Source organism: Odocoileus virginianus, chromosome 1, assembly GCF_023699985.2.
Source record: "Odocoileus virginianus isolate 20LAN1187 ecotype Illinois chromosome 1, Ovbor_1.2, whole genome shotgun sequence".
In the NCBI taxonomy this organism is placed as follows: Eukaryota; Metazoa; Chordata; class Mammalia; order Artiodactyla; family Cervidae; genus Odocoileus; species Odocoileus virginianus.
In genome coordinates this window covers 104,302,276-104,314,957 of record NC_069674.1, presented here as the reverse complement: position 1 = coordinate 104,314,957, position 12,682 = coordinate 104,302,276, and the positions used below count along the sequence as shown (strand labels likewise).

General features: G+C 47.4%; 1 protein-coding gene across 1 annotated transcript in view; it reads right to left on the bottom strand.

Annotated features, from left to right (window-relative positions):
• ABCA13 (ATP binding cassette subfamily A member 13) overlaps positions 1-12,682 on the bottom strand; it is a 335,379-nt gene that overhangs the window by 126,069 nt on the left and 196,628 nt on the right. Inside the window, exons 44-45 of the mRNA XM_070477641.1 lie at positions 12,589-12,676; positions 6,769-6,877 (exon numbers count right to left, since the gene is read on the bottom strand). Coding sequence (XP_070333742.1) covers positions 6,769-6,877; positions 12,589-12,676 — 197 coding nt within the window. The remainder of the gene's footprint in view (positions 1-6,768; positions 6,878-12,588; positions 12,677-12,682) is intronic.

Below are 12,682 nucleotides of genomic sequence, written 5' to 3'. Positions count from 1 at the left end.
CTCTGAGGAAATGGCCTTGTATTTAACTGTTCTATTCTAGGCTTTGAACAGTGAAAGTTTTTAGGATAAAAATTATGCAGAGAGCTATCTAACTGCTGTTTTTACTGTGAAACACTGATTTTTTTTTCAAGCAGTCTCTTTTTTAAGTTATACATACATGGGACAAAATTTATAACTTACTGCATGAGACAGAAAATTTTAAACATTTTATGTGATTCATCTACCCACAAAAAAAGCCACCATTAATATTTCTGAATCAGTGTGTGTGTATGTTATATACATAGATACCTATTGTCTCTCTACACTATTCCACTATATCAAATTCCTACTTGGAGGTATGTATGTTGCTATAATTTTTAAAAAACTATTTTAAACCATTAGGCAAACATAACTTTAAAGATAATTCTGAAATTATATGCTCATTACTTCCTCCTGAAAAATACCAGCAACTGGAATTGCTTGGCTGTGTGGTTTCCCTAAAGCCCTCTTACATAAGAATTACTTTGATTCTTAAAACAATCCTGTGAGTAGGTAGGCTCACTCTTACCGTAACTAAAATGGTACTGTGTTTAAAAAAAGTAACCCAGAGAACCATAACCTGCTTCCCTCCTGCTCACAGGCTCACCTCACCCCCAGCTGCAGGCACATCATCCTCCCATGTGCTCCCCGCCCCAGTCACCTTCCCCTCCCTGGGGCTGAGAGCACCTTTGCCAACTGTCACCTCCAAGGGTATTCAGAAAGTGGGGTATTGAGAGGAGGAAGGGGGAGTGGGAGGAAGGGGCAAGCTCCTTCTGGCTCCTGATACAGGACCATCCTTCCTGCCCCCAGCTCAGGTGTCCGTCCTGCCGGGCAGCGGTGTCTGAGCAACTCTGAGTTCAGAGGGGAGGCAAGCAGGGAGCCCTTGACTGTGACTCCCACTCACCCACTGTCTGTCTCCCTGCCGCAGTAACCGAAGTATGACTCAGCCAGGCACTCTCAGTTCAGCCCATGTGGCCGTCTGTGTGTCTTCTTTAAAAAACATCTGCCCATTTCTTATTCAAGTTATTTATTTATTTCGCTATTGAGTCAGAGGTGTTATACATATTGGATATAACTCCATGGACTATATGGTCTGCAAATATTTTCTCCCGTTCCATAAAGTGCCTTTTTCATTTTATTGATTGTTTCCTTGAATTAACCAGGTCAGACTCAGAAGAACAAATACTACATGATCCCACTTACATGAGAATTCTAAACTAGTTTAACTCCTAGAAGCAGAGAATAGAATAGTAGTTATCAAGTGCTGGAGGAAGGGGAGATGGGGGGTGCTGTCAAAGGTATAAAGTTTTAATTATAACAAGCGGTAAGTCTTAGACCTCTGTGCAGAGCCTAGGGTTTAAGGCACTGTATTGTGTATTTAAAAATCTGCTAAAAGGATCGATTTTATGTTATTTAATCACAAGACAGATTGATAGATAATAGAGGAATAGACAGATAGATAATAGACAGGTTGCTGTTGTTCAGTTGCTAAGTCGTGTCTGACTCTTGCAACCCCCAGGACCTCAGCATGCCAGGCTTCCCTGTCCTTCACTATCACCTGGAGTTTGCTCAAACTCATGTCCATTGAGTCAATGATGCCATCCAACCATCTTATTCTCTATTGCCCACTTCTCCTGCCCTCAATCTTTCCCAGCATCAGGGTCTTTTCTAATGAGTCAGCTCTTCACATCAGGTGGCCAAAGTATTGGAGCTTCAGCTTCAGCATAAGTCTTTACAATGAATATTCACAGAATTCTCCAAGCAAGAATACTGCAGTGGGTAGCCACTCCCTTCTCAGGGGACCTCCCTAACCCAGGGATTGAGCCCAGGGCTCCAGCACTGCAGGCAGACTCTAACTGGCTGAGCCACCGTGGAGTGACAGCAGACCGACGGAGGGAAACAGATGGATGGACAGACAGATGTGTGGGACGGAGGGGGGCAAAGGTCACATCAGGGGCCTGACCATGACAGATGGATGGACAGACAGATGTGTGGGACGGAGGGGGGCAAAGGTCACATCAGGGGCCTGACCATGACGATGGTTTCAGGTTGTATACTTGCCCCAAAGCCATCAAGGTGTCTATATTGTGTTTACAACTCTTCCTATGTCAAACGCATCTCAGTACAGTTTTGTTTTGTTTTTTTTAATGTAGAAAGTTGAGCAGAAATGTTTAAGGTGAAGAAGAGTGAAAGAGGTGCTCTGGACAGAGGCGGAGCAGGGAGCAGGCCAGAAGGGGCAGCAGGTGAGTGGGGTGATGTGCTGGCCACTGAGGGGGCAGGAGGAGAGCATGGCAGGAACAGGCACGGTGACAGGTCAGCAGCAGGTTAGAAGGCGGCGTTTGACGTGGGAGGAGACACAGGCACTGATGCCTGAACACGGGGCCAGGACAGCCTCAGCACCTCAGAAACGCTTCCCCCAGCAAAGCATCAACATCTTAACCATGTCCTTATTCTTGAGTCACTATCAATGGAATCGCAACAAAAGTACTTTCCAAGGGGCTCACCCAGGCTGCGGCAGGGGGATGCAGACGTGTGCACAACGTGAAGGGGGGGTGAGGTGCCTGTGATGGGCAAGCAGCACTGAACTTGGGTTTGGGTTTGAAGGTTTCATTATTATTTCATCCAGGAGGGTATGACAAACAGTCAGGCTCATCAAGAACCAAGAAGAAAGGAGGGAGGGGGTGTGGCAGAGAGGAATTTGGAAGAGAGAGTCAGGAGGGGCTGTCTGGCCCGAAGTGGGGGGCCTCAGGTTGTAGGGGGGAGTCTATTTTATTTGATTACAGGGGATACAGGAAGGCAGGTGGGTGTGTGATCTGAGGGACAGACTCTGCGGGAGATGTGGGCACTTAGAGGACATGCAGCTGTGAGCTTGGGGGCACGTGGGAGTCCAGGGACTCGCCCAAGAGGCTGACACAGGAGCCGGTGGTACAGATACTGAGAACATCCAGGATCCCAAGGGCAGAGAGACTGACTGATGGTGGTAGGTGCAGGAAGACACTGTCCAGGCTGGGGGCACCTGGCCTCAACTGACTTAATTTCCCTCGGAACCCAGAAAACATCATCACATGACCTCGCTGTTGTGGTTGCTCAGTTGCTAAGTTGTGTCCAACTCTATGAGACCCCATGGACGGCAGCACGCCAGGCCTCCCCGTCCCCCACTGTCTCCCTTACCTGTGACTATCCTGCTGACATGAGAACGAAGCCTCGGAGTTGCCACATTCTGTGACCCCCACTCCTCAGATGAACTGAGGCCACCTCCACACCTGCCCCCTCTCCGGCTGCAAGATGGTCTGCCCAGAACCCACAAATGTGGGTTCCAGAAGTGTCCAGGCCACTGTGGGCAGTCACCGAGCAGGACGCGTGGACTCATGCAGGAGGAAGAGTCTCCTTGCAGAGCCTGTGCATGAACACATCTACTCATCTAGACCGCCACCAGCCTGCCAGTGGGTCTAATGATGACTCCAGGTGCTGGGCTAGGCTAGTCACCTGCTTTACATTGAGTTTCACACTTAAAATCAGGGGGGCCCTGACAAGCTGCAAATTTGCCGGGGCACAGCAGGGTGGCCAGGCTAGGTCAGGGCTCAGAAAGCTCCTCCACTGAAGGCAGGGATGTCCAGGTGTGCCAGGACCCAGGTCCATGGAGACGAGAAGCAGGTATGTCATAGGCAGAGTGGTTCATCAGTGGTTGTTGACAAGATGCCCACTGATCAGGTTCCCGGTTCTGCTGGGCTCAGGACTCAGGCTCTGCTTGCATGGCCCTGCCTGAGTCCCACGGCCGGTGAGTCATCATAATGGCTAAGCTAACAGCTCGCTGCCTGTCCATCGCAGATGGAGAGACAGCCAGGGATGTGAGGAGGGGCTTCTGTGAAGAGCCCTGCTCATCAGAGTCCTTAATTAATGCTCAGCTATGACAGGTCACCACACATTCTCCCGAGAGACTGTGCTCCCGATTCACCTCATAGACCCTCCTTCCCATGAGGACCACGTACACACGCCAAGAGGAACTGGGATGTGACACAGATAACATACTGGTCAAGAAGTTGCCAGTAGCTGATGATAAATGTCTTCTTCAAGTCAACACAACCTTACAACAAAGGAACAAAAAGTCTACTACCAGTGGATGCTTCTCAGCTGACCCCCTCCCCAGGAAGGTCTGGGAACCCAGAAAACAGGGCAGAGGAGACACAACTGGTGGACGCGTATGGGCTAGTTACACTGTTCCCAGGCCCAGCCGCCGCTTGTGTTACACACAGGTGCACATGCCTGTGCATGCACGCACGCACGCACACACACACACACACTCCCTGCTCATCCTCACAGCCAACCTCCCACAGAGCAGAGTTTATCCATCTGGCCTCCTAAATCCCTGAAGAGGACTCCCTCACCACCCTCCTTCCCTCTGATTCCATCTCCACAAGTCCCCATGTCCAGCTCCACAGAAGCCACCAGCCAATGCACTGCACACCCATTTTCCTGGAGATGCTGGAATATTGGGTGATTTTTTCTCCTGCTCTTCCTGACACTCTACCTTTCTCTGGACTCTGTGCCGAGATCTCTCACCTCGGGCCACAGCCCCTCTGCCTCCTTCCTACTCCCACCCTCTCCCACCCCAACTTTCCTGTCTCCATGTCAGTTTGGGCTAAATGGTTTTTATTCACAACCCCTCTCCTGACCTCATATCTCCAGCTGTCTGAATCCTGTTGCATGTGTATTTTCATCTGACATGTGACATGAACCCACCACCTCTGAACTTATAAAATCCCTCACTCTGTCTCTTTCTCCTGAATCATTCCCAGGCCATCAGTACTGACCACTACATCATTCATTACTAAAAGCTAAGATTTATATTTTAATTCTTAATCCTTTAAACTCTTCCTCTAAATGTCCTGATGACAAATTCTTAATTTTTCTTTCTGTTCCCTTCTCCAAAGGCTCAACCTTTCCTCCCACCTCTTTGAAGCTGATAATGTTCACTTGTTTGCCTTGAGGTATCTTGGCCTTATCTGGGTTACTTCTAACTTGGGAGCAGCATCCTTCCAGCAGGGCACATGGTAGCAGCCAGGGCTCCTCCCTTTCCCACGTGGTTTCGGATTATTCTTCCTAACACACTCCTGGGATCCTGCCATCCTCATTCTCAGATACAGACCAAGCCTTTTGGCTGCCCATTACATAAAGGCCATCATCCTCCCCTGTCAGCCAAGGTCAAGCAGAAGTTGGCCTCAGACGCCCTCTCAGAGACATCAACAGTGCTCCTGGATACTCGCCCTCAGGATGAGGTCAACTGGAACTTCCTCCAGGAACTTGAGCAGATGCTCTGACTTCTCTCATATCAGCACCACTAGTACCCACAGTAGCATCCTGACACCAGTCACACTTTTGCTCATGTTCCAGGTCCAGTGTTAGTGACCTCCTCCATGAAGCATATTCCATGAAGCATGTTCCCCTCCATGAAGCACATTCCATGAAGCACGCTCCCCTCCATTAAGCATGTTCTCCTCCATGAAGCATGTTCCATGAAGCATGCTCCCCTCCATGAAACATGCTCCCCTCCATGAAGCATGTTCCATGAAGCATGTTCCTGTCTATGAAGCATGTTCCATGAAGCATGCTCCCCTCCATGAAGCATGCTCCATTTGTGCCTATTAGAAGCACCCTTTCAGTTTGTTGCAGCAGAAAGGCAAAGGCTGTGTTATCAGCTATACCTAGAACCGAACTGTGGCCCCATCACTCAACAAGCAGGTAATGGGTGATTCCTCTGAATCTCAATTTTTTTAAACAGTGAAAGAGGCAAATGCCACCCACCTTACCAAATAAACACAAAAACTAAATGGGACCATGGATATAAAAACATCTAATGCCCCTAGTACATTTCAGACATAATAAACACACTCTGCTGTCCCTCACCCATAGCACTCTATACTCTTCAGTACTTCACTTGGGCATACACATTTTTATATTATATGTACTGCCATCCCAAAACAATTGCAGTGCCACAGAATAATTAAATCTGTTTTATTTTGAAGATTGGTGGAGAAGGGAAAACAAAAACAGCAGAATGAATTTGGAGTAAAGTCATGGCATACTGGGGAAACGGTTTAACATTTATTTCTATGTGAATTAATGCTTCAAAAAAATCCTGTAAATAAATTATGATAGCTATGACCTGCTGGTATTTATACATCTACTTGTATTCTTTCTTTTTTTCCCCCAAAGAACTGAATGAATTTGATAAACTACTCAAGTGAAGCATATAACATCCCCTTAAACCAATAAATCCACTTTGGGTTCCATAAATGGACCCGTGTCATTTACCAAAATGAGGGCATGAATTCACAGTCAGCACAGGTAACTGATGAGTGGAGGGCTCAGCATAGAGTAAATTATGGTAAGCGATGAGCTCCTTCCCATCAGTAATGGTGACCTGGACCATACGATAGTCTTTAGAAAGAGCAATTACTCTTGCTTCTGGAAGACGCTAAGTCACTAGGAGTGAGCTCTCTAGTCACCTTTGACTGCTGTCCTCTCATAGCTGAGGTCACAACTCCACAGGTAAAGACAGTGAGGGACACACACACACAAAAGCCACCACAGCCTCTCGATGTGGATGCATTTCTACACAGACTGGCTGCCAAACAGAAACTTCGCGTCACTCTTCACATTTCTGCTCACAACTTTTTCTGATTCTTTCCCATTTAGCAACACTGTCTTTGGAAAGTAGTGGATTAGAAAATGCACACAGAATAACATTACCGTACTGTCTCCAGTCTGCGGTAGGGGGTAAGCGCCTCCACAAAATAAGATTGCTGAGATGATTCAGGTAGGAAGGCAGGGAGTGGAAGCCTTTCTGGTTGTACCACACCTAAAAGAAAAGATAACTTAATGGCCCTGCTGAGATTAGTTCTTAAGTCTGTTCATAAGCTGTTCTCGGATATAAGGGACACGTGCAAATTTGCTTCTCCATCACCTGAACACAGGCCTCAGTGTAATGGTCCTGCATGGCTGACAGTGAGCAGTGAATTCCAGCCTGCTAATTTTATATTTATCTCCAGCATATAATTTATAGCTAAAAATAGATTAATTTTCCCCAGAACAAATGTAAGTGTTGCTCCATAATTATATTCTCACAGCAAAAAAGGAATCTAAGCCCATCATTTTTTCCTTCTTTCTCCATTGGTAAGCTAATGAAATCTGACCTGCAAATTAAAAGCATGGAAATGATAAGAAAAAAATGATGACTCTCAAATTAATAACTGAATATGGAACATTATTCCTCAAAATAAATTGAAGTGAACATTTGCTGAGCATGGAGAATAAAGCAGCAGACCCATCAGACAGGAGGAAGGTGAAGGAGAAAACAGGAGACAGACAATATTATTAAAATTGAAATAAGAAGTAGCATAAAAAATACTAATTGAACCATCAGTATCTATATCTCACAATATTGATATTTTAATGAAAAAAATTTTAATGCACTCAGTGGAATGCTGGTGAGTGTCTTTAAGAGATAATGAATCAACCAGCAAATTCTGACCTTAATTCAAGTTCATTTCTCTAGATGACACTGTCTTTTGTGACAATCTTCTTTGTGGAATTAGAGCTGCTCTCTTGCTGGTTCCTGCTCAGAAGAAGCTGTGCAGGCTCTCACAGTTTGTGCAAAGTTAAGGCCAAAGCTCAGGTCCCCGGGCTTCCAACCCGTTCCCCTGCCCAACCCCATCACAGGGTGACCAGTTGTCTCCACCAGTGTCCTGAGTTCACAGGGAAGAATCAAGTATCCAGTGACAGCTCATGAAATGCCTATCTCTGCAGGACGGTGGCCCAGCTCTCCCCTAGGAAGTCCACCTCACATGGTGATTAGGAGGCAGAACTCTGCCTTCTGTCACAGCAGCTGCCACTGCACACCCCCATCTTCAAACAGTTTCTTAGGTTCAGGGAAACCCTCAGCAGTCACTCTTTCCAACTCCAAGGAGGAAGAAACTTTGCTCAAGACCGACCATCCACAGACCCAGGACAACCCTCGGCTGTGCTCAAGTGGATCTGAGACTGGTGACAGAAAAATCCACAGACTCACAAACGGGTGTAAATCAGACACAAGATTCTGAAAAGTAGGGGAAAGCGTGGGTTCCCCTCACAGGGCAGCCCGCCCTGCCCTGCACTGAGATCATTTACCAGAGGGTATCTGTCCCCTTTCTGTACCCAACAGGGACCCCAGTCCCTGCAGGAACCCCTAGTCCACCTCTCACCACCCCCGCCTTCAAACACACACACCTGCAGATGTGCTAACATACAGGGACTAGCTATGCTTCTGGATACAATGACGTAAAATGCGAGACTGCTAAAGTTAAAGGACATACAGAAGAAAACCTCCGCTGTGGACGGGAACCACAGTCCACAACCTGCTCCCCCCATCACCAGTCTTGGCTCCACTAACTGCTTAACTGGAGGAAAAAACATGAAAGCCAAGGGTGCTCTCTGCCCTTGACGTGGGGTCTTCAAATTAGTTTGTTCGAAATTTTGTTTTAAAAGCAGGGTGACATTTTTTTCAGCTTAGAAATGACACTGCACATGGAAATGCCATCATGGTCCAGCAGCCAAGACACCACACTTCCAGTGCGGGACCTCAGGTTCCGTCCTTGGCTGGGGAACTAGGATCTCGCCTGCCTCGCGGTTTGGCAAAAAATTTTTTTTCATCTTTAAAAATTGATTGATTGATTAAAATAAAATAGCAACAAGGATTTACTGTGCAGCACAGGGAACTGTATTTAAAAAAAAAAACAACACTGTACAAAAGCAGAGAGAGCAAACTGCGGTAGCTGCGGTGGGGCGGGCACCCCAGAGCCTGGACGTCTCGCCCACCCCTCCCCATCAGCTTCAGCTTCGGCGCTGGGTCAAGTTCACGCTCCCTTTCTCCTCCATCCGCGGCCATGAGGCTGTGACCCGGGCCCCGCGGTGCCCCAGACAGCCACCAGGACTGGGTCTCCACCATCATCCCAGCTGAGGCCAGCAGCTGACAAACCTCTCCACTCAGGGACACAGTCTGCAGGCCAAAGGTCAAGAGGGATGCCTCATGGTCAAGACCAAGTCACAGGTGTGGCCGTGAAACTTGGCGATGCTTGCTGAGGGAGGGGTGGTGCCCAGTGACCCTCTCAGGGGACAGAGGGGCTTCCTGCCTAAGGGGTATAACCCTGAGGACCCTGACGTCCCAAAATGCTCATTATGAGATGCCAGGGATCATCAAGGGGACCAAGTCAGAGGGCAGAGGATGCGGCCATGCTAGACCCTGAGGGCTCCAGCCCTGCTCTCTGCAGGCAGGAGGCCAGTGAGGAGCTGCCCCGTCAGCCTGTTTCCAAATCCCCACTCGTGGCCGTCAGAAATGACGGGAGAAGTGCCCGGCAGAGAAGAGTCTGGGCATGGGAACACGGCCATGGGGACAGTGCCGGGCGCCAGGTGGGATCTGGTCAGGGAGCCTCCCCACCAGAGGGAGACCAGGCATCTGTGCATAGCGCAGCCCCCCAAAGCCCCAGCCAGCCCCACGGTGGCCAGCTGCTGAGGGTCCTGACGACCGTGGTGTCATCGTGGGCACAGGTGACTAACACACAAAGTTTCAAGGAGCAATTTGAACATCGTTTCGGTTCTACTACAAATTGGCTTTTGCTTGGGAGAAATTTTATAAATTCTTTTAAGTAAGCGATAGATGCTTCATGATGATCTTAAATAAGTTATGGGACTTCCTTCCCTGCTGGTCTCTTAGGATCAATAAATCTAATAGCTGAAGGAGGAAGTTAACCTCCTTTTAGGAACTTATCATGACCCCTCAAAATAGACCTTTCATGTCAGGATCCGTAGTAATGGTTCCTCAGAGAGGCAACTAAGTTACTGAAAGGAAAAAAAAAATCTCTGGGGGGATAGTCAAATAACTAAAAGTCTACATGAGAACAGAACAGAATGAAGGCCAAACACCAAGAGGGCAGTGTGTTTAGCCTTTAACTGAAGTGTGTACATTCTAGAGGGTCTCCCTGGTGGCTAAGAGGTAAAGAATCCACCTGCCAACGCAGGAGACGTGGGTTTTACTGCTGGACTGGAAGACCCCATGGAGAAAGGAAATGGCAGCCCACTCCAGTATTCTTGCCTGGGAAATCCCATGGACAGAGGGACAGTAAAGGGCTACAGTCCACGGGGTCGCACAGAGTTGGGCAGAACTTAGCAACTGAACAGCAGCAAAGGCATTCTAGAGGGTGTTTAGCCAAGCCAGCTGAACACTCATGATGTGAATGAAATCATTCATCAAGGCTCCACGAGAGATTTTATAAAATATGATGGATTTTAAGTTTTACGCCTATTCATATGCAAATTTCCCAGTTTCTCCTCAAAAAGACTCCGAAAATCGTAAACTCTATGTCTTATGAATGTACCCCAAAGGCCAAAGTAAAAGGCTGGTGGTTAATTACTGAAAGGTTAATGTAATAATTTGACATGACATCAACCACCAACAGAGCTATGGGAACCTGAGACAACAGATGCCCTTTAGAGTCGAATGCAGACTCATGATCGTTGAGCTCCCTGCAAAGAGGCTCTCTCCCCAAAGGGCTGGACACTTGCACGCCTGAGTATGGCAAAGTCCATGTCAAACAACACCAAAAGCTGCAGAAGTCACTGCTCAAACATGCTGATACAGAAGACAGACAAAGAGGGAAAGGAGCAGGTGTCAGGGAGACACAGGGTGCTGAGCTCTCATCACGGGAGCAGAGACACGGAGAGCCTTGGCTGCACCGCCCCAGGCCCTAGAAGCACAGATGGGATGCTCCACCGTCTGCAGGAGGCTTGGTAGTCACACAGAGCAGAAACTTAAAATGCTCTCAGAGGAAATGAGCAGATTCCTCCTACAAACTGGGTTTACTTTAATAACAGTCACATCATGTGTTCAAAAAGCCAGCAAAGGGAGTTTAGATTATTTTTCTATCAAGCTATGAATCTTGATCTTTTCATCTTAAGCTACAAATCTTTCCCTGTGTGTGGCCTGCAGCATGAGAGAGATTTGAACAAACCTCAGTTGAAATAAGGGATGTCTGAACAGTCTACACAGGGACTGGAACTTTTCATCAGGGATTACACTGTGAAATATGACTGTTAAAACTTCTCTCTGTGATTACACTGTGAAGTATGAATGTTAACATTTTCACCAGGGATTACATTGTTAAAAACCTGTAAAGCACCTTTATTTCACTGAATAATCCTTCGACAGGCACAAGCCTGGATCCTGAAAAGGTTTTCCATGTCACCATGAACCATGAAAGGCCCCACAACAAGGCAGAGACATTTCATCAGTGATATGACAGGTATACAAGCAGATTCCACTCCCAGGTGGCCTAGTGGTAAAGAATCTACCTGCCAATGCAGGAGACTCAAGAGACATGGGTTTGATCCCTGAGACAGGAAAATCCCCTGGAGTAGGTAACCTGCTCTAGTATTCTTGCCTGGAAAATCCCATGGACAGAGGAGCCTGGAGAACTACAGTCCATGGGGTCGCAAAGAGTCAGACACAACTGAGCAGCTAACACACATACACACCACTCCCACGACTTACTCTTTCCCAATTTCTCTCAAAATCGGGACCAAAGTCAGACTATTTCCCCAATCACCGAGACTTCAAGCTTCAAATCTTTCCCATCTTAAGGTTGTACCAACCTCTTTCCTTAGGGAAACCTGTCCTGATTCCCTGCCTCCGGATTCCTCGGTGGGTAAGGGGGTAGGGGTGGTACTGGTGGGTAAGGGGGTCTTTCCTGGCCACTCTCGGTAATGCCAAAGGAATTTTCCTCATTCATAGGGCCAGACCCACAGGGCTTAAAAATCCAACCCCTGGGAGGGGTCCTGCCTGCTCACCACACTGGGTCCATCCAGTCATCAGGAAGAAAAGGAATTTATTGGATTGACCCAAAAGTTGGTTCAGAATGTTACAGGAAAAACCCAAATGAACTTTTTGGTTAATAAATGCACATATCAAGATCACTGTCATCCTGATGCTGCTGCTGCTGTGGCTAAGTCCCTTCAGTTGTGTCCGCCTTCTTGCAACCCTATGGACTGTAGCCCACCAGGCTCCTCTGTCCGTGAGATTCTCCAGGCAAGAATATTGCAGTGGGTTGCCATGCCCTCCTCCAAGGGATCTTCCTGACCCAGGGATAGAACCTGCATCTCTTATGTTTCCTGCACTGACAGGCAGATTCCTTACCACTTGCGCCACCTGGAAAGCCCCACCCTGACGATAAGTGTCTTTATTATTTTTTTTTGTTGTTAAGTGTCTTTAAAAGAAGATTACTTTCCTTATTGGCTTTAGATCTATCAGGTGAATTCCCATCTTAACAAAAAACAGTGACCTATTTCATATATTTCTAAATAGCCTAAAGGAAACGATTCATTTTCTCTTTCCAAGAGAATGTTCACGTACAACTGGCTGTATTTCAGGGTAACAGACACTGGTATTTGGTTCGATGTTGCCAGTACCCACAGAGGGTACAAAGCAAGTTTCCCGGAATGCTTTCTAAAACAAGAAGAAAAAGGAAAAAGGAAAGACTGTACCTTTGCCAGATTTTGGGGTTTTGACATATTTGAATTTGTGTCTTGAACTTGATTGGGGATTTGCACTCCAAAAGACCATCCTCCGAGCCTGGGG